General features: G+C 39.4%; 1 protein-coding gene across 3 annotated transcripts in view; it reads right to left on the bottom strand.

Moving 5' to 3' along the window:
• PLS3 (plastin 3) overlaps positions 1-22,370 on the bottom strand; it is an 88,939-nt gene that overhangs the window by 18,003 nt on the left and 48,566 nt on the right. For all 3 annotated transcript variants that reach the window (XM_041741220.1, XM_041741218.1, XM_041741219.1), the window contains exons 3-7: positions 22,085-22,165; positions 9,838-10,001; positions 2,611-2,740; positions 2,081-2,213; positions 436-517 (exon numbers count right to left, since the gene is read on the bottom strand). In XM_041741220.1, coding sequence (XP_041597154.1) covers positions 436-517; positions 2,081-2,213; positions 2,611-2,740; positions 9,838-10,001; positions 22,085-22,157 — 582 coding nt within the window. In that variant the 5' untranslated portion in view covers positions 22,158-22,165. The remainder of the gene's footprint in view (positions 1-435; positions 518-2,080; positions 2,214-2,610; positions 2,741-9,837; positions 10,002-22,084; positions 22,166-22,370) is intronic.

Raw genomic sequence — 22,370 nt, 5'->3', positions numbered from 1 at the left:
GAAAAATTTCTAGAAGTTGCAATCTCCACATCACAAGAGGTGCTCTTGCCCAAGGGAAGTTTGCTATCTCAGAGTATAATATTCACTTGATGGAAAAGAAAAATGCTCCACTGCTTAAGCATGCTAATTAGTTAAGAGCTTAAATACTTCTGCTCATTTCTGCATGCTTGAACACTGTGTAATGAAAAGAACATAGGGCTTTGGAGCTAGACCTGGATTTGAACTTCACTTCCACTGCTAACCTTGGGCAAGCTCAGGAGCCTTTCTGAGTTCCAGTTCTCCTCTGTCAAATTTGGATAATAGTTCTAAACTCAACAACTTAAGAGTTGTTGTAAGAATTAAATGGCAAGCTAATGAAGGGCAGAACTGATGGTCTACAGAATAGGCACTCACTAGGCAATTTCCCGGGAAAGTGCAAGATCACTGTATGCGTACCTGAATGATGAAGGGTGTAAGTTTCTTCTTGTTGATTGCTCTTTCATCAATTGTATCGGGGACTGAAAGGTTGATCATTTTACTGAAACAATAATTAAACAAGGAGCTGGTTTACTTTTAAAGAGCCTGCGAATATTCACAAATATTTGAAGGCTCATGACATGTCTAATGTAATCTGAAAAACTCAATGCAATATATGACTTTTATCATGTTGATCACAAAAAAACTATATGCATGAAAAATGCAAATAAAAAAAAGACAAAAATGTTTGCAGTAGTTGGGTATTTCTGAGTTGTGGGTTGGAGCAATACTTCCTAGTTTTAATTTTTGGTATTTTCTCATTATTTTATAAGAAGCAATAATTTGGATAATGAAAAAAACCTCACGAATAAATTTTAAAACAAAAAAAGTCCCACACTGAAATTGTATCTCTTCTCGATTATACAATTTGCAAGTAAGAATGACCATTTATTTACAAGGAGGTGAATTCGTTGACTGTGAGATTCTTTCATTCATCATATTTATTGAGAGCCTAAATGATGAGCTAGGCATGATATTTGGTGCTAATTCAGTGGTGAGAGGAAGAAAGGTTCTAGTAATTAAACTAGAATCTGTGATTTATTTGGAAGAATCTCATTTGGTAAAATTTGGACTTAGATGGTAACATTTTAGATGCTTATAATACTGCCCCCCAAATATGGGATTCTGCACAGGAAAAACCATGCTTCTTTCCATGTCAATTTTTTTTTTAAGATTTTATTTATTTATTCGTGAGACGCAGAGAGAGGCAGAGACACAGGCAGAGGGAGAAGCAGGCTCCATGCAGGGAGCCCGATGTGGGACTTGATCCCAGGACTCCAGGATCACGCCCTGGGCCAAAGGCCAGCACCAAACCACTGAGCCAGCCACCCAGGGATCCCCCCCATGTCAAATTTAAATATCAAATCAGTAGCATCATGTGATTATCTCTCTGTATTAAAACACATGGGGGAATTCTTTAGTGTCTATACATGGACAAAATGGGATAGCTTATGCTTTTTAACAGGGATCACAGTAGATGCAAAATGAAATACAAAGGGGTTGGAATATCCTGACTGTTCATCTGATAGAGTTTCTGAGTGACAGAGGCTGAAGACAAATCCAGGCAGACTGATGATGGAGCATGCTCTTGGCCATCGTGCTACACTGCCTCAACAGATAGCCAACCCATCAACTGACAAAGTGTTGATGATCTTACATCTTTTCTGCCAAGACACTGTTAGCTCTGGGGCAGTAGCAAGGACAAACACATTTTTCAGAAGTAATTGGAGGGTGAGAACTGAAGAGGAGAGTCTTCGTATTTTGAAGCTATGGTGCTTTAGAAATAAGGAGACACTGACATATGTTATGTCCAACATAGTTGTCATGTTCTGCTTGCTCAAGGGATGAGAAGAAATTGGAAGCTCTCAGTGTCCTTATAAAGCAGTCCCCAGTCTAAATGACTGAGTTTTAGATTTGTATTTGTGGTACTTTCTCAGACACACTCAGATGACTTTCAATTCTAATTATTTCCCCAGCTGAAGCTGTCAAGCACTCAGAAACCAATATATCAATTATGTGGAAGGCTGTTTTGGAAGCCTGGACACAAAATCAACCAACGTCTTACCAAAGCACAATTCCATCACCAACAGCTTTGAATAGGTCATCGGTATTTGGGTTCATGGGTATAACATGTCTGCAGTCAGGATCATTTTCCAAAGCCTTGTTTATCCAGTTAACGAAAGCGTATTTTTCTTCCTCTAAAGTCATGTTGAATTAACAAGAAATTAGTTCACACTCTAGATTGACTCTAAAGCCTAAAATAATTTGTACAGTAGTGCTGAAAGTTAATGTGTCACAAACATGGGGTTCTCCTCTTTGGAAACCCAGACACTTAAATACAACATGGCTATTATGAAGTACAAAAGTAATAACAAGAAAACAGAGCAAAGGTTAACTGATCCTTAGAGAAGTTAGTTACTGAATCCTTTCAAAAATTATTACTTACATTATTGCAGAGCTCTATTACAACAAAGTCTATCTTTGTACATACTGTATAATATCTCTTGCAAGCTAACAAAACAATACAATAAATACATTATAGCAGGCACTCTAATTAGGTCATTGTGTTAACACACGTGAAACTCTTACTATTACCTGAGTAAGAATGCTGTGTTCCTTCACTGGACAGCTCTGAAGTACCTCCCAGAGCACAAATCCCTTCTTTCCTGTTGATTGCTTTGCGGAAGGTTTTGGCAATGTCACTGCTTTTTACCTCTTGGAAAATCTATTAATGAAAATACATTGTTAATTCACGTTTCATTTTACATCAGGCGCAAGGATAAGCTCTTCTATCTTCTTTTATACTCCACTCACCTACATTTCCCCACACAGGTGGTGAGTGTTAAAGGAAATGGAAAACTGGGCTTGAGTTTTTAAGATGCTAACTAAGTACTACAATACTGCTACTGAAAATGAAGCCAGACAGTCAATTGCACACACTTGTCAAAAACGTTAAGTGCCACATGCATCAAATCTGCTTTAAGCTGAAAACTAGTGTGGTCCAAAGGCATAGGTAAATCTGCTAATTTTCTGCCAACAAGTAAGGCTTTGTTTGTTCCCTGGAGAGAAAAGGCTAAAGGATCCCCCTTCTTTAACCACAATTCTTAGCACAAAGAAAGATGAAAATTTATGACTCAATCAAAAAAACCTTTTTGAGGGTTTAGAGTTTGTTTAATCAAAATTTACAGAACAATAAGGTGAAAAATGGATTAAGTTGGCAAAAAAAGAGAACTATGGAGAATAAACACAAAGAAGAGACTTTTCAGTGATTGACTTGTTTGTTTATGAAAGAGTTTGTTCAATCAAAATTTACAGAATAATAAGGTGAAAAATGGATTAAGTTGGCAAAAAAAGAGAACTATGGAGAATAAACACAAAGAAGAGACTTTTCAGTGATTGACTTGTTTATGAAATCCAGTTTCTCTTCACACTGAAGAACATGGCTAACAAAATTAACATGTACATTCTAATTGTTCAAGAGCAGGTGGTAACAAAGCAAATTTAATATCCTACCCTAACTGCCTGATTGAATGAATGGACATTCTAAAGTACTAGCTATCTCTCTGTATTTTTTAAAGATTATTTGTTTTAGAGAGAGAGAATGCACAGGTTGGGAGGAGAGGGGTAGAGGGAGAGGTAGGGAGAGAGAATCCTCAAGTAGACTGCCCACTGAGCACAGAGCCCAAGGTGGGGCTGGATCCCAGGACCCTGAGATCATGAGCTGAGCTGAAATCCAGAGTCGGACGCCTGACTGACTGAGCCACCCAAGTGCCCCAGGGCTATCTATATATTTTTATTTTTTAAAGATTTTTTAAATTTATTCATGAGAGACAGAGACAGAGAGAGAGGGGGGGGGGCAGGCAGACACAGGCAGAGGGAGAAGCAGGCTCCATGCAGGGAGCCCGACGTGGGACTCAATCTTGGATCTCCAGGATCAGGCCCTGGGCCAAAGGCAGGTGCTAAACTGCTGAGCCACACAGGGATCCCCCCTATATATTTTTAAATACTGGAAATGATCTAAGCCCAAACTTGTTTCTGATCTAAAGTAGCTACCTCCAGTAAAATAAGAGCAAGATGTAGCATCTTCATAAAAAAATTTCTCTAAAAGGTACACCTGGGTGGCTCAGTCGGTTAAGTCGGTTAAGTGATTCTTGATTTAGGCTCAGGTCATGACCTCAGGGTCTTAAGATTGAGCCCTGCGCTGGGCTCTGTGCTCAGCACAGAGTCTGCTTGGGATTCTGTCTCCCTCTCCCTCTGCCCATACCCTCCCAACTCACACGTGCACACATATGTGCTTGCTCTCTCTCAAATAAACAAATAAATAAAACCGTTTTAAGAAAAGGTGTTTAAAACACATAAGTGGGCTTACAGAAGAAAACGTATGACCCTAATGGAAGAGTTGCTAACAAACAGAGGAGTCAAAGGCTTTTGGCATTATTGACAGGTACACACACACAGACATCTCAGGAGGTGCAGCCTATGTTTGAAGTTCATAGACCAGGGTCACAATACCTAGCAGTTCAGGTTGTATATGCGAGACCAGAGACCAGGCACAGAGAAGCTTGAAATTCAGCCCCATGTGCCATTAACCCAGCCCTGGATTCTGCATAAGACTGTGTCAGGCCAAAAGCAGAGATGGCCTTTTGATATTTAGATTTCACAGGAGAGAATCTTTTTGTCATTAATCCACTTTGTAACTGTAGGTGTTGCTGGTAGCCTCTCCTGAAGTCATGGTTTCCTCTTACCTTTCTAAAATTTTGACTTTCCTAGGACTTAGAGATCCAATTTTATTTCGGAAAATAGCAGTTAAGTTCCACAAAATCAAGCTTACTCAATTTCCACAGCTGTGATTTGTTTTCTGTTCTGTCATTTCAGAGGTAGAATTTTAGAATGGGTGTGCATGCGTCTATGTCTGTATATGTATATATTTGCATACACACAGACTACTCTAAATATTGCACATGACCAACGAAAGGAATTTTCCTCTTTTATGGCCATTATACTGACTCCAGTCAAGTATCAAATGGTGTAGAGCTGACTACTCATGCACTCTGGGTAATTTCTGAATTATCGACATTATTTTTACATACACTGATTTTTAAAGTCCAATTCTGATTTCATTTAATTTACTTTAACTTCTGAGCCAAGATCATACAACAAAATGACGATCAGCGAATATAGCAGTTTTCACTGGGATGGATTTTTGTCATCATAGCTCCCCCTTCAATAACTATATATCTCTTCGGTAAAAATGCAATATTCACTATTCTACCTCATTTGGAACCCCATTTAGTAAGACATTGTCTAGTAAATTAAAATCTGAAATGTGTGTTTTCCCTCAAGACTGGAATACATAAATCACTGGCATGGTATTAAAAAAAAAAAAAAAGGCATCCAAAATGTTACTGCTTCAGAAATGACCTATGAAAAGTAATTTTTTTTAAAAAAATTCGGACTATTTTGCCTCCTGATCTTTTCCTTCTAAAAATTAGGTTGGGGTCAGCCCAGGTGGCTCAGCAGTTTAGCGCCGCCTTCGGCCCAGGGCCTGATCCTGGGGACCTGGGACTGGGTCCCACGTCAGGCTCCCTGCATGGAGCCCGCTTCTCCCTCTGCCCGTGTCTCTGCCTCTTTCTCTCTCTGTCTCTCTCATAAATGAATAAATAAAATCTTTAAAAAAATAAAAAATAAAAAATTAGGTTGGTTTCTACAATCACAAGTGCAGCTGAAAAATAAATGCAAATTTATATACAGCATGGAAAAGAGGAATAATACAAATAAGTAAAAATTTAAAAAAGTAATGTCTGCTGTATAATATCCTAATACAGTGACTTCTGTCGTTCTAGTTAAGCTCATTCTTGGGAACGAAAGCAGAGTTGCAATTAAATTAGTTTATTTTTAATTGTGTTACAAAGGTTATACGATCTTCATTTTATCTTTTTAAAGATTTTATTCATTTATTCATGAGATCCAGAGAGAGAGAGAGAGGGACACAGGCAGAGGGAGAAGCAGGCTCCATGTAAGGAGCTGGACGTGGGACTCGATCCCAGGTCTCCAGGATCATGCCCTGGGCCGAAGGCAGGTGCCAAACCGCTGAGCCACCTAGGGATCCCCTGATCTTCATTTTCTAAATATTTTTATTATTTTTAAAAAAGATTTTATTTATTTATTTGAGAGAGAGAGTGAGTGAGAGAGAAGGAGCTGGGGGGAAGGTCAGAGGCAGAGGGAGAAGCAGATTCCCCACTGAGCAGGGGGCCTGTGTGGGCTGGATCCCAGGATGCAGGGATCATGACCTGAGCAGAAGGCAGTCAGCTTAACCGAGCCACCCAGGCTCCCCTCTAAATATTTTTAAATAAATTATTCCAGCTCAAGTTTTCAGGTTCATGGTATTTTCCTCTGTTCCTTAGATTAAAAAAAAAAAAAAAAGGAATAACTGAAGATTTATGTATCTTCAACAGATTCACTGAAGGAAAATTTGCATTTTATTTTCTACTTTGGAGAAGAAATTGCAACAGTGGATGATAAAGCTATTTGAGTAGAAGCCCTGGCTTAACAAGCATCTCTGAAATCAGAGATAACACAAGGCCAACCGCCGTGCTGAAGTCTTCTCAATGAATCTTTTCAGAGCTGCCCGTTGTGATACTAATGAGCTCACTGTTTCATGCTGTTTTCCCTCGATGAGGAAGGGCTGGCTTTGTCATGCGCGAACAAATTCCTGGCATACACTGCTCACTCTGGCTCTCTATCTACATCTTTTCCGGTCTCTTATGGAATACATACACATATACATATACATGTTTCTTTTTCTTTTTTAAAGCTTTATCAACTTTCCAGCTCAGTACAGGACTAGTGGCCAGATGAAAGCAATCCGGAGGCATAATGACTTAAGGGGAAGGAAAGATTTCAGAAATTGCAAAATATTGACTGGCTTCCAGGGTTTGAGGCTTGCTTTCCAAAGTGTTTCCAAAGTAGTACTTTTCGAATTTTTCCTTTTTTTTTTTTTAAATCTGTTGTAGGCCTGAGCTTATTAATAATAGGAAGAGAATACTACTTAAAAAACAAACAAATTACTACCCTCAACAACATCCACATAGTATTTGCTATATGCCTGGCACTGTTCTAAGCACTTTACTTATGTGAAGTTATTTAATCTGATGACATCGGTGCTACTAGCAAAAGTCCTCAAACAGGTCAACAACTTAGAACCATCCTGCAAGAGCATATTTCTCACTGTGAAAGTTAAGACTTTAATGCAGATATCTCTGCTGAATGAAAGTGCCATACCAGTCTTTTTAAAGATGCAGGAAAACACCCCACTATTACATTGTAGGAAAAAAAGTCCAGTCATTTCATTTTGAAATACTCAGAAGAAACAAAATCAGGGTGTTACATTTAACTTTAACGTTTGAAGTTTACATTTAATTTAGGGACTCCTTTTTGCCCTATACATATTTTTCTCAATAATTAACATAAACTGATTTTGTCTGTAGGCTGCTTTGCAATTAACACCTCTTATGAAGCAATTTAAATTAAAAAAAAAAAAAAACCCAAGATGCAAGAGCAGGTTTATTTCTACTTCCTGTTAATACCTGGTAGGACTAACTCCCTTCCTTTTTCACAGATAACTCAGACCTACTCATATTTTGACCATTTTTAAGATGTCTCACTGGTGACAAAGCAGACAGAAGTGGACAGACATTTGGTCAGACACCCATCTTTCTATTTGGTCATGGTGGTATCATTCTGAAACCTCAGACAGGTTATTTTACTGTCCTTCATATCTCTTTTTTACCTTAAATTTTATTTATTTATTCATGAGAGACACAGAGAGAGGCAGAGACACAGGCAGAGGGTGAAGCAGGCTCCCTGTCGGGACCCCATGTGGTATTCCATCCCGGGTCCCCAGGATCACGACCTGAGCTGAAGGCAGATGCTCAACCACTGGGCCACACAGGCATCCCTGTCCTTCATATATAACATTTCTTGAATAGAAGGTAGCTAACTGGAAAAAGCCACTAGTCCCCTGTGTAATGGCAGGGAGGCTACTTCCTTTTTTCAGGAATCCAGGATTTTATTTTCGACTGGAAAAATGAAAGAGTACAAACATATCGATTCCTTTCAATTTTAAAATGTACATTTTAACCTAAAACATCTTCCTTAATATTTTTTAAAGATTCCTAGTGATGCCAAAACTATGAGGCATGTCATTTACTTTTTAAGAATATACTAAGGTAATCAAGCCTTCTCACTTAAAAGCCTCAAAGGATTCTGAAGATTCTGCGACATCTCAAGATCTACAAAATGAAATATTTCCCAAGATCATTTTTCTCAAAGACACTCTCATAATTTTGTCCTTAATAATACTGGCAACACTGCAAAATCATAATGATTTAGGCCCATTCTTTCTAGTAGATTAAAATTCTGGGCAGTAAATTATATCAAAAATAACCAATCATAGTTAAACTCCTTCTCTAAGCTGCTTTAAATTCACAATTCAACATGCACTTACAAGGGGAACACATCATACATCAGAGGACATGCAAGTGCTCATACTGCAAGTCAATTGCAACTTACTATTGAACACAGAATTCAAAACAAAAGGCTTTGCCAATAACTGAAGACAAAAACAGTGGGGAGGAAATCAGTATTTCAAAAGAAGCCAGCAGGAACGACACCATTACAATTATGACACGTCTACATTTTTAAAACAGTAGCCCTCCCCGCTCCTGTCCCCTCTCCCGCCAACGCCACCAAATGCTCTCAGCTTACTAGACATCATTATTTAGTCCATTTGTTTCTGTAATTCTTAACAGTGTTCTAAAGGAGTTAACTGTAATGGGAGAGAACATACCAGAATTTCCCTGGCTATAGGGAGAGCTTCAGTTACCATGGAAAAGGCGGGTAAGAGTGCTAGGAAGTTTGTGATAAAGACAAGCTACTAATTACCTGTTTGTAATAGAGTAAAAGGAATGCTTAATCAGATCTAGTCAAACTCAGTCTTCAATTAATAGATAAAACCACTACAATCGTAAGGGTGTTGTCAACCGAGGGAAGAGGCAACGGCTACTCCTTAACATACATCTCAAATACTCCATCAGCAACTATGGGCTGAAAATGGGGCAGGTCACCCCAGCTCGGTAGAGGGGAAAGAATCAGGCTTTGGTAAGGAGCGCTAGGCCTCTGCTTTGCAGGCACCGAGTGTGCTATGAACCCGGTGCCTGCAAGTGGTAGAATGAAGTCAGCCCTGGGCCTCGAGGAGTGTTTGATGATACTAGGGAGGAAGATGAAAATTTTAAATGCCTCTTCGAATGGACTACAAAGATGTGTTTCTACCTTTTAATTATCAAAATTATCATTCTAGGGGAAATGGTCGAGTTAAATAATACGACCGTGAGAGTCGTAACATCTTTTTAATCAGAAAGTTCAACTGGGGAAGCTTCCAAAGCTGTGAGTAAGGGTGCAACACTAAAATCTGGGAGCACCCTATTCACCAAGGGAGAGGGAAAGAGCACCTCAAGCATGGAACTTAGCACCTTGAAAAAAATGCCCCAGCCCTGGGGGAAATGGTTCACCTTTCAACACAGGTAGTGGGTTCTAGTGTATTCTAGCTTTGACTGGGGCAGTGTTCTCTTCCTCAGTCCGTTTGCCAAGATACTCTAATGGCTAAAAGAACTAACTGCATTCGGTGGGATGAGAGAAATTTTATTAGTTGTAACAGTATTAATATGATACACTTAGGAACTTAATAGGACTTGTTACTGTAAGATCCTACTAGACAAAGGAACCACCCTGACTCCTAATAACGGTGGAGTTTCACATACTTACATAGACAAATTCATCGAAACTTATCTTCCCATCTTTATTCCTGTCACCATCCAGCATGAGTTTTTGAATGATTTCTCTCACTTTATATCCTGGTAATGGCATATTGGCTTCCTTGAAAAGCTCATGAAGTTCATAGTCACAGATGAATCCATTGCTGTTGAGATCTTTGTACAAAAGGAGAACAGGCAAAAAAGGAAAAAGTTTAGGTGAAATCAGTTAACCCCTTAGAGTATTTTTACAATGGGAGCATTTTTCTTCATTTGAGACTCCATTCCTAAAGCCCACCTGAATACAGCATTTGCTCTTCTTTTTTTTTTTCAAATTAAGATTTTAGTTTATTCATGAAAGACATGGAGAGAGGCAGAGGGAGCGGCAGAGGGGGAAGCAGGCTCTCCGCGGGGAGCCCCACCTGGGATTCAATCCCAGGACCCTGGGGTCGCGACCTGAGCCGAAGGCAACCACTGAGCCACCTTGGCGCCCCACCATTTGTTCTTCTTACTATCTGGGATCTAAGGTTGTTTAAAAGGGAAACACAAATTTTAACTTAAAGAGCATGCTTTTACATCATGTTTCCTGTATTTTAAACAGTGTATAAGTAGCTTCCCTTAAAATAGCATTCCTAATACTAACAAAGTAGAGTTGTCTAATAAATTATTTTTAAATCGCGAAGCTGACAGGTCTTTTAAAAAATGTTTAATAGACTATATACCAATAAAACACTGCCATAGTATAAAACAATTTGTATTGTATCTATTTAGGAGTTTTATGTCCCTCATCCTTCCATTAGTCTAGTAGAATATTTTATGAATTGATGCTGATTATATTACAAAGCACACCTGAGATTAAGCTACCATCTTCAGTGCCATTTTTAAAAGAGCTAATGTAAATAAACATTAATCTAAGACAAATACAGAGTTCATAAAAGTAAATGCAGCCCTGAGTAATACAAATGTTTATTATGACTCTATAAATAACCTTTTTATTTTTGTGCTAGGACGGTTCTAATGGAGCATATATCTTAAGTGTTGATGATGCTTAGTCTGAAACTGTTAAAAACAGGAAAAAAACAATTGGTAACCAAAAGTTAATTTACCGGAAAAGAGAGTTAATGTCCTGAGGGATGTAGTTACTTGGGCATATTTTTTTAAATAAAGAAAATTGGACTTTCACCAGCAATTTCAAATACCTACTGTTCAACAATGCTTTTTACTCCTTAGGCCCCCACTGAATTTCCCACATAAATTGAATTCTTATGATAAAAGGATGCAATCTTTTTTTTTTTTTAAGTTTTTTTTTTTTTTTTTTTTTAAATTCAAGAGAGACACAGAGAGAGAGAAGAGAGACACAGGCAGAGGGAGAAGCAGGCTCCATGCAGGGAGCCCGATGTGGGACTAGATCCCGGGTCTCCAGGATCAGGCCCTGGGCCGAAGGCAGGCGCTAAACTGCTGAGCCACCCAGGGATCCCCAAAAGGATGCAATCTCAATAGAGAAATGACTCGAGAGGACCACAGCACTACTCAAGAAAATGTACTGTGAAATCAATCTATTTGATATGTTCCTTTAAAACTGTACTGGGTACTGTTCTGGGAATTGGGGATGTTGCCACCAACAAAAGAAAAGTCCTGGTGGGCAGCCCCAGTGGCACAGCAGTTTAGCGCCTCCTGCAGCCCGGGGTGTGATCCTGGAGACCCGGGATCGAGTCCCACATTGGGCTTCCTGCATGGAGCCTGCTTCTCCCCCTGCCTGTGTCTCTGCCTCTCTCTTGCTCTCTCTGAATGAATAAATAAATCTTTAAAAAAAAAGAAAGAAAGAAAAGTCCTGGTGTCCCAGAGCTCACATTCTAATAACAACTACTAAGCAAATAACATATACAGTGAGACAGGGACGCCTGGGTGGCTCAGCAGTTTAGCGTCTGCGTTCAGCCCAGGGCGTGATCCTGGAGTCCCCTGATCCAGTCCTGCATCAGGCTCCCTGCATGGAGCCTGCTTCTCCCTCTGACTATGTCTCTGCCTCTCTCTGTGTCTCTCATGAATAAATAAATAAAATCTTAAAAAAAAAAACAACCCATATACGGTGAGACAGGACTATAAAATATATATATAATGCAATATAACATTAAGTGCTGTGTTGAAAGGCAGGGAAAGGAATCATACTGGGGAATGTTTTGCCCGCCTCCCCTAGGGAACGTTCAGAAATGTCTGGAGACATTTTTGGTTGCCACAACTGCAGGCTAGGGTGAGGGCTGATGTGAGAGAGGATGCTCCTGGCATCCCGTGTGCAGAGCTGCCAAATACCCTATAACACATATGACCTCCTCCCACAATACAGAATTATGCAGCTCAAAATGTCAGTGGTCAAGGACGGTTGCTTTGACGAAGTTGTATTTGAATGAAGACTTATTGGAGGTAAGGGAGCAAATCATGTAGTAGTTATCTGGGAGAAGAGATTTCAAGTAGAGGAAAGAGCAAATGCAAAGTCTGTGATATGGAAGAGTGTCTGGTATGTTTTGAAAAGAGCAAAGATCCAGTATTAGGTGAGTGGTGTGAACAATGGAGAAGGTGAGGGATGAGGTCAGGGGAGCTGATCATGTACACTCAGGCCATGGAAAGTACTTTGGACCTTACTCTCAGTGTGATCTAAGGGTCATTCATAGTAGTCAATTTTTGTCAACCATTTTTTTTTAGATTTTATTCATTCATTCATGAGACACACACAGAAAGAGAGAGAGGCAGAGACACAGGCAGAGGGAGAAGCAGGCTCCATGCAGGGAGCCCAAAGTGGGACTCGATCCCCGAACCCCGGGATCACACCCTGGGCTGAAAGCGGCGCTAAACCGCTGAGCCACCTGGATGGCTCTGTCCACTATTCTAATATTAAATATCCTATGTGAAACCATTTCCCCAATACTTTGAGGGCTGATGAAATTCTAGGTTTAATTTTAATGAAGTACACTTCTAGAGTCAAACAAATACTCTGAAACCTAACTGGCACGTTTAAATCTATCAGAGTATCTGTACTTCTAAAACATCATCCTCAAACTACCTCAAACTTCTGAAAATCACGAATATTTCCTTCGACAAAGCACTTAATCTCCCTAGGGCACATCTTTACTTTCTTTGTTTGAATTAATAAAAGGCCATATATCAAACACTTTACTAGTAAAGTGTTTATATGTAGAAATCAATCTAGCGACAACATCTGCAGTTGCTATAAAGAACAAAGTAATCCACATGGTACTGTGGCAGGATTTTAGCAACTTTTGATGAATGAAATTCTTGAGTTTAAATACACTTTTTTTCCCCATACATAAACCAATTTGTTTCTCCCATTTTACTTTTTTTTTTTCCATTTTACTTTTTTTAAACGATTTAATTTATTTATTCATGAGAGAGAGAGAGAGGGAGAGCGCGCGCGAGAGAGGCAGAGACACAGGCAGAGGGAGAAGCAGGCTCCATGCAGGAAGCCTGATGTGGGACTCGATCCTGGGACTCCGGGATCACACCCTGAGCCAAAGGCAGATGCTCAACCGCTGAGCCACTCAGGCATCCCACTTCCATTTTCTTTAAAAATTTAAAATTAGAGGGGTGCCTGGGCGGCTCAGTTGATTGAGTGACTGACTGACTCTTGGTTTCGGCTCAGGTCATGATCTTGGGATCATGAGATGGAGCCCCGTGTTGGGCTCCATGCTGGGTGTGGAGCCTGTTTAAGACTCTCTTCCTCACCCACCTCCCCCCCAATAAAATAATATAAATTAAAAAGTTAAAATAGACCTCGGTACTAGGGTGTAAGTGTGACATAGTGAAAGATACACAGCATAGTTGAAGGGATTCAAGTGTGAGTAATGGGACATAGGATTTGCATAAGTCACCTCTCTAGGCCTTCATTTTCCCATCTGTAAAAGGAGTCATTTGGATCAAATGGCCTCCAAGTTCCCTTTTTTGACTCTAACACACTCTGATTCTAAATTTGAGTAGCCAAGACTTCACAAACCACACATATACACGCACACACATTCTTTCCAAAAATATGAGGTAAAATCATAATACATATTAAAAAAACATATACAGTACTAAAATTCTGATCACTATTATATCACATCATCTCAATACAACAGTCCTTCGTTTTTCTAACTTTTAGGAAAAGCTAGCTTATTCCTTGCCACTGTCAAAACTTTGTCCATTTGGCAATTTCTGATCTAAAGATATTTTTAAGATATTTTGACTTTGGCTTGGGTCATGATCTCAGGGTCCTGAGATTGAGCCCTGTCAGGCTCTGTGCTCAGTGGGTAGTCTACTTGAGGATTCTCTCCCTCTTCCTCTTCCTCTCCCACTCAGGCACTCTCTCTCCCTAACATAAATAAATTGATCTTTAAAAAATTTTAAAAATGTATTTTATTTTATACCTGAAATGACATATCTGAGGATTATTTATTTATTTATTTATTTATTATAGGATAGTCACACAGAGAGAGAGAGGCAGAGACATAGGCAGAGGGAGAAGCAGGCTCCATGCAGGGAGCCCGACATGGGATTTGATCCCGGGTCTCCAGGATTGTGCCCTGGGCCAAAGACAGGCGCCAATCTGCTGCACCACCCAGGGATCCCTCTGAGGATAATTTAATCTGTGATTGGCTCCAGTTTTTTTTTTTTTTTTTTTAAAGATCTTATTTATTCATGAGAGACAGAGAGAGGCAGAGACACAGACAGAGGGAGAAGCAGGCTCCCTGCCAGGAGCCCGATGCAGGGCTTGATCTCAAGACCCCGAGATCACGACCTGAGCCGAAGGCAGATGCTCAACCACTGAGCCACCCAGGCATCCCTGATTGGCTCCAGTTTTGACTGAGCATATAACAGGTGGTTAATTTTTCCTTTTATATTTTCAGTGATATAACAGAAGCAGAAGGCAGAGATGTTTTAAAATAAATATTGGAGAACTGTGAATTCAAAACTGCATGAAACTGACCAAGGTTCCCCTCCCACCCAGAGTCTAGTCCATTTGGCAGTTTCTTAGCCTGAGGGTGGAACGGAGGTGTACAAGGGGGGGGGGGGTGAGAATCAGCATTTGCTTGAGCCCTTTCTGAAATAACCTCTGTTGGGCATTAATTAGGAGACAGTTCACTGATGTGATTAAAAGATGCCAGGAAGTACCCACCCTAAAATATAAGTAATGTAAAATAACCACATGTGGAAACTCCATTCTGAAGTAAGAGTAGTAATAAACAGATGCTGTTAGTGACAGGAACATTTTAAAGGGGCTTGCTGGAGTAAGACTTTGTCAATAATACAGCAATCTACTTTATTAGGTTGCAAATTTCTTAACAGAGACTCTTCTAAATCTTTTTATCTCTATCTCAATCCATTGCACAGTACCTTGCATATAACAAGCAACGGGAAAAAATTTTTTGGGAAAAAAACTCTGCTTCTCAACTATTAACCAGGAAAAGAATGCTCTAATCTAATGAGCATTTTAGAAACAGAATTAAACAAACAATAAGAAAAAAAACACAGAAATAGCACTAAAAGACTGAATGGCAATTCACCAGGAAACCATAATGACAGAAATATCCCTTAAATAACATTCAATCTCATTCCCTTTGTTCTAATCCTGTCCCCACCCGGCAGCCTTCAGATCTGTAATTTGGTTTTCTAAGTGAACACACCCACCAAGGAGTACCCAAGTAGACAACCCGTGCTGGTTGTCAGGACTTCTCCTGTTCTAAATGTAGAGACCTCCTCTGACTGTATTAAGAAATACCGTGTGCAGTTGTTTGGCATAAGTGAGCCTCCAGACCAAGCAGGGTACCTACTCTGTGGCAGGCAGAGTTAGATACCAAAGAGAGAGAAATTAATCAGAGCGACTTTCTCTGGTTCTTACTTGAAACTGTGGCTTTATTTTTATTTTTTATAAAGATTTAATTTATTTATTCATGAGAGACACAGAGAGAGGGAAGCAGAGACACAGGCAGAGGGAGAAGCAGGCTCCATGCAGGGAGCCCGAAGTGGGACTCATCCAAGGTCTCCAGAATCAGGCCCTGGACTGAAGGTGGCACCAAACTTCTGAGCCACTGGAGCTGCCGGAAACTGTGGCTTTAAAATCTTTGTGAAAATAGGAGACACTTGGAATATCTAGCTATCCTCTATCTTTCCCAAGCTGGGAAAAGAATCATCGATCATATACATCTAGTTTTACATATTTTAGAAGTTTTACCTACTCTGCAATTCTCCCATATTTTATCGGCAGATCTAGCTCGTACTACCTCCTGTCATCAAAGACATTTTAGTGTTAAGTACTAGTAAATTATAGCAAGCCTTTCTTAGAACTCCTAAATCATATCTTTTTGAAGACAATTTCAATTTCAATAAAAAGGCAGAGGGAGCCTAAAAAGGCAGCTTGCAATTAATTTTACAAAATCTCCCAGCTGGAAAAGTACTTGAAAGACAAAATAGGGTGCAATTATTTTTAAAGAGTTTTATGCTAATTTTATTTCCTATCCCCCGCCAAAACACACACGCGTGTGCATGTGCGCGCGAACACACACACACACACACACACACACACCCTTAAACTATTATCAGAGATCTATTATGCTGTGCTTTGGAAAGCCAGAAAATGAGATAGCACAATGGCATTTTAGAAAGCTTCCATCTTATTGGTGAATTATTGTTTTTTAAAGATTTCATTTATTTATTCATGAGAGGCAGAGAGAGAGAGAGAGAGAGAGGCAGAGACACAGGCAGAGGGAGAAAGAAGCAGGCTCCCTGTGAGGAGCCCAATGCGGGACTTGATCCCAGGACCCCGGGATCACGACCTGAGCCGAAGGCAGATGCTCAACCACTGAGCCGCCCAGGCGCCCCTATTGGCGACATTATTAACCAGGAGCCCAAAACTGTTTGGTGATCTTTTTCTATTCTGAGTTTTGACACAAACATGAGAATCTAATAACAAACTGACCCAAAGAACATAGACCTAGATTGAAAACAGTTTTAACAACTGGAAACTAACATCACAACCTTCCGGCATAGTGGCAGCCCTCTATTTTCTCATAAAAGCTGCCAATATTCTGGAACGTCCTTCTGGCTCATTTGCCACATCTTCTTTAACTACACATTGGCATGGGGTCGAACGGGTTTTGCCATTTCTAAGACGCCTGTTTCAGCATCCTGTTTTCAACTGCCTGATAAGGTAGATACCATCACAGAGCCTGTATTATCTAGAGCGTCCTTAATCTTTCTGAGCAAGCAGGTCTCAACTTTTGGGTTCAGAAAATATGGTGGGTAGGAGTCGACATTAACGAACGGCAGGGAAAAAGAAACTGCACACCTCTCCACTGAACAAAGTTCCCGCAGAAAGTAAACAGCCAAAATTTCAGTCAATTGACCAAGTGTTATTTTTAAAGAGAAATCACTACACTTAAAAAAAAAAAATCACTAACAGGCTCCCAGTGCTGCACCAGAGAAGCCTGTCTTTCGTATTGGCTTCTGGATTCATCAGAAAGGAACCGACCGTTTGTAACAACAGATTCTCTCTGTCTGTCGCTCTGTCTCTGTGTGTGTGTCTCTCTCTCTCTGATGACACATGTAGCTTCACATCTGCATTCTGTCTTAAAAGAAACCCCATTTATGCTCTTGTACCAAGTATTATTTTAAATGCCAGTTAACTCTCTCAACATCCTCCCCCAAGTAACCTCAAAGTAAATAAACTTATTATACAGCCATGTTCCTGCAGAAGTTTGAATCACACCAAGAATGCATATCCTTAAAAGGAAATGTTTTCCCTCCCCTTGCATCCTGTTATTTAAGCTATTTTAAGTACTTGTCTGGGGAAAGCTGAGCCAGAATTCAAGTGGTTTTGATTTTAGCTGCTGTTTTACACTGCCCATGTCCAGGTGGAATGTGGCGCAATTCATTACTTCAAATGCATCTTTTGGGGTGCTGCTTCATCTTAGCAACCTGACTGTTAAGAAAAACCGGGATTTCCTTTGACTCCCAGGTTGTGTGTCTGTGCTGCTTTAACCATCCTTGAATCTGTCTAAATCTAGTCTTTCTTTATAAAGAGGTTGCATATGTGTGCCCTCATCTGTAACACACATGCAACCTCTTTACTAACCCATCACGGACAGTGCTCATTAGAACCTAAAGAAGAAATCCAATCAAGTACAGATGCACATCCTTTTGAAAAGCTGGGGTCTAAAAGTTCCATTTAGTTCAACCACAAAATTTTCGCACTAAAAAAGAAAGGACAAAAGGAATCTAGGTGTCTAATAGTAATGGATCTACACACGCGTGGTATGCATATACGCGATCCTGAATGCTCTTACATAATGACTTAGGAGACTCAGCCAAAAGACTTGTGCAGAAGAATTTAGGTTATATTCCATCCTAAGATCTAAGCAGCAAAGTCGAGCTTTCATTAGGCATTTAATGAAACTTTAGAAAAGGCAGCTGCTAAACTATCTCCAGATGCTTAACTAAGCATGAGTTTTGCCTTTCACAGCTTATATACCTTTTGAGGTAGCTCATTCCAGCAAATAAAGAGAAGTATAATGAGTCCCAGTTAAGGGTAGAAGAGAGGTCACTACTGAAGAGTTCATCCTAATGGTGGATCCTCAAAGGTGGAGGTCAAGTGGAGCTGAAGGCTGGGCAAGACTGGAAGGCTGAATGCAGGCGATCATACATGTTGTCTATCTATCCTTTCCCAACTCAAAATTTCCAGCAGTTTGGCCATCAGTTCCCACCTGCTGCCACTCTCCGACTTAAAAAATACACACACGCGTCCACACAAACTGACATGAGCACGTTCCCCCCCCACACACATGTGTGCTCTTGCTCTGAAGCCTACCCATCCACATTTTAGTTCTCTTATCTTCCACACCATCAAAACATGGGTTCCCTGCCATCCCAAGACTTCATCTATAATATTCCACTGATGATTAAGTAGATGACTCAGTGAAATAGCACTGGTTAGTTATCTTTTTGGTTGGCCTATAGGTTTTATTTTTCAAGTCATAATTAAACAAATATGCACTGGTGTAGTTTTATTGAATACTAAAAGTAAATTAAACCACTGTGCTTCTTGTGGCATCATCCTGATGTGGTTTTTATGTACTACAGAATATCAAGTAATTTGAAACAACTCAGCTTCCTGAGAGGAGAAAATCACCATAACCAGAATTTTTTGACTTCGTTTGGTGGGCAGCCACAAAGGAATATACCCGTGGTATTCCTAGCCATTTACAAAACCCCGTTATTCTTTTATTTCAAAAGTGCTGAATTTGTGTCTTTGTTTTTTTTAAGCTCAGTAGCAATTGCTTAGGAGAGGAAAAAGTCAGATGTCAGTGTTTGCAGGAGTAAGGCCAATCTGAAAAGATTTACATTACATGAATTTATCTTTATGACAAGTAATCATCCAAATGACTTCTAGCTTCTATAACAAGATTAAATTCTCAGAAGGTAAAAGACATTTTCTAGTTGGAAAAATATTTACTTCTTAAGTGTTCTGAAAGTTTTATTTATTCTTCTGTAGAAAGAACTTACGCATTTAAATTAAAACGGAAACATTATGGGGGGGGGGGGGGGGACAGAGCCAAGGCTTCTGCTATCCCAGTGGGAAACACTGGAAACAAATGTTGAGAAAATTAAAATAATTAAATGAAAATATACTGCTTGGAGCTTAACACTAAGCAGGTGCAGAAAGTGAGTGAAAGAAGAACTTTAAATCTTAATACTGGATTTACTGCTAGTAAAGAGAATTTCAAAGCACTATTAATTGATTGGACAAAACCTATAGTTAGTGGTAATTACAGAGATTTTCCTCACACACTATGATTTTGCTGAATTTCTAAAGAGATAATCAAGGCTATTATTGTTAATAGATGGGAAAAATCACATAATGATTTCCATATTTTGTCACAACTAAACAGAGACAAAGTGGTCCTCCCTGTCCTCCCCCCACCAATAAGGAAGAATTGTCCTTGACAGGAAAATAAGTTCTAGAGCTTGTTTTTCAAATCAGGTTTCCCTGAATGAAAAAAAAGAAAAAAAAAAAGATTTCCATAACACCTTTGACAGTTGCCTGAGGGCTCCATAAGTAAGAACTACAAACTACAAAGATTTTAAAGGAAAATAAAAAGATTCAGCCGGGTCTTTAAACACTTTTCTAAAAGGCAGACTACACACAAGCCTTTATTATGCTGAAAAAAAATTTTTTTATGTGCTACGATGTCATGGCCAAAACCTCTAGCAATAAATTCCACCATGATGAAAATCTTCATAACAGAGGCCCTTTTCGTTTACAGTTGATAATGACAAAGTCTCAGAACATGTAAATATTACGTGTAATTCCTTGGGATTCAGTCAAATATTGATTGAGAACCTAGTATGCGTGCAACACTGAGCTAGATGCTGAGCAGGGGATACAAAATAATAATATGCAGAGCAGGTAGAAATAATGGAATCCAGGATTTTGATTTACAGCATATACAACAATAAGAGTCTGCATCTCTCAGGAATGAACATGTGCCTGTTAGGGACATCAGTAAGATGTACGGTCCAATCTTGTGCCTTTGGGAATCTCTTTGTCTACCCTAACCCCTCCAAGATGTAGGATTTATTTTATTTTTATTTTTTAAAGATTTTATTTATTTGTTCATGGAAGACACAGAGAGAGAGAGGCAGAAACATAGGCAGAGGGAGAAGCAGGCTCCCTGCAAGGAACCCGATTTGGGACTCGATCCTGGGTCTCCAGGATCACACCCCGGGCTGAAGGTGGCGCTAAACCGCTGAGCCACCCAGGTTGCCCAGATGTAGGATTTAAAACAAGACAGTAGTTCTAAGATGACCCTCTCTTGCAGTCTAAGCTCTAACTGATCCCTTACTTCCTGCAATTTAACCCTGGTTCCTCCATGGAAACAACTGGTCAACCCTCTTCATTTCGTTAAAGCTTTGAAGGAGCAATGAAACTCCTTTACTGATAACAGTATTCCAGTTCCATCAAGTCAACCATACATGAATAGCTTTAAATTTTAAAAAAGGTATTGCACACAATTATGGCCAATATGCTTCACATGAGAACAAGGTCTGTATTCAACAATAGACTTTTTTTTTTTTTTTTTTTTTTGAGGAAGCAAGGCCTTGGAGATTCAATAATGGCAATAATAAGTCCTGGTCCTTACTCCAAACTTCTAGTCATAAAGAGATAAATTAGGCTGTCCCTAACACTGAAAGAGGAGTAGAAGGAAAAAAGAAGGTTCAAAGGATATGCAACCCTAAAACAATTATAAAGCTATTTCTACAGAGTAATGAGATTTTAAAAGCCTTGCAGCCAGGAATTCATCTGCTGTTTTCTTGTAATCAATCTCTATCAGACTGGGTAGTACTCTTCTTACAGCAAGTAGTATCTATGGCCAGTTAACAGACTGCTTTTTTTGTTTTTCATACACACAGAAAAGTGTGTTAAATTCAGGCCTAACCGCTTTTTCTACTTAGAATTCTGATGAGATTATGAATAGTCACTTTGATGGGGAGGCGGTCATTATTCTTCCCAAGGCATGCTTACTTACTAAATGCCTTCACAGAAAATTCTGGTCATGAATGTATGGAAATAGATAGAGACGTATACTTCCTTACTTTTCATTAATGAGATTTGCAACACAGGTCAAAGAGTCAAGCCTGATTTAAATGACAAATCATTATGATCTGACTTTATACCCCTTCATCAAGGAAATACCCAATAGTAGTAGTTTACCTCTCTAAGCCCAAGTTGACTCGTGTGAGTGCATACATCAATAATCAGTTCTTACCCTGTTTTCCCACTATCTTCTACTGATTTGACCTGAGCACTAAAATTTGGACTGTAAATACTATAAACTGCTTCCATAGCTGCTAAATTCTAAGACATGTCCTATGAGGCTTAAGGAAAAACCAAATGGCATGCTAGGTCTTCCCACCATCTACTGATACTAAATGTAACGTGAGAAGGGACAATGGGCTGCATTATCCAAAGGCACAGAAGAGCCATGAAAAAAGGCACTAAAGCCAAGCAAATGAGGCAAAAAAAATGAGGTAAAACATCATCTAATGTTTTCGGGGGTCATACATCCCTGTGAGAATATGGTGAAAGCTCCAAATCCTCACCTCACAAAAATATGATACCAAGATTCACGATCAACCATTCATATAATTTTTTAGAGAATTAACCTTCATTAGGGCCAAATAAAGATGGCTTTGCTACAGCTATAAAAAATACTTACCAACTTTTGCAAAGGCCTCTTTGAGTTCATCAAGCTCATCTTTGGAAATCTGAGTGGTAGCCATCTCCTCCATTTAAAGATCTAAAGAGAAACAAAAAAAAGTTTAAGACTGAAAGATCGTTGTGATGAATATAAGCATTCCCGTGAAATTTTCATCTTAGGGACAATTTAAACTGCAAACTGCTAAAACTATCCTAATACATTCCCATATTTATAGGTAAAGCCACAGTAAAGAAAAAACACATGAGAAGTCATTATTTACTAAAAGTTATTCAGGAAAAAAAAA

Source organism: Vulpes lagopus, chromosome X, assembly GCF_018345385.1.
Source record: "Vulpes lagopus strain Blue_001 chromosome X, ASM1834538v1, whole genome shotgun sequence".
Lineage (NCBI taxonomy): Eukaryota > Metazoa > Chordata > Mammalia > Carnivora > Canidae > Vulpes > Vulpes lagopus.
Note: the sequence above shows the minus strand (reverse complement) of the source record. Positions and strands in the feature narration are given on the sequence as shown.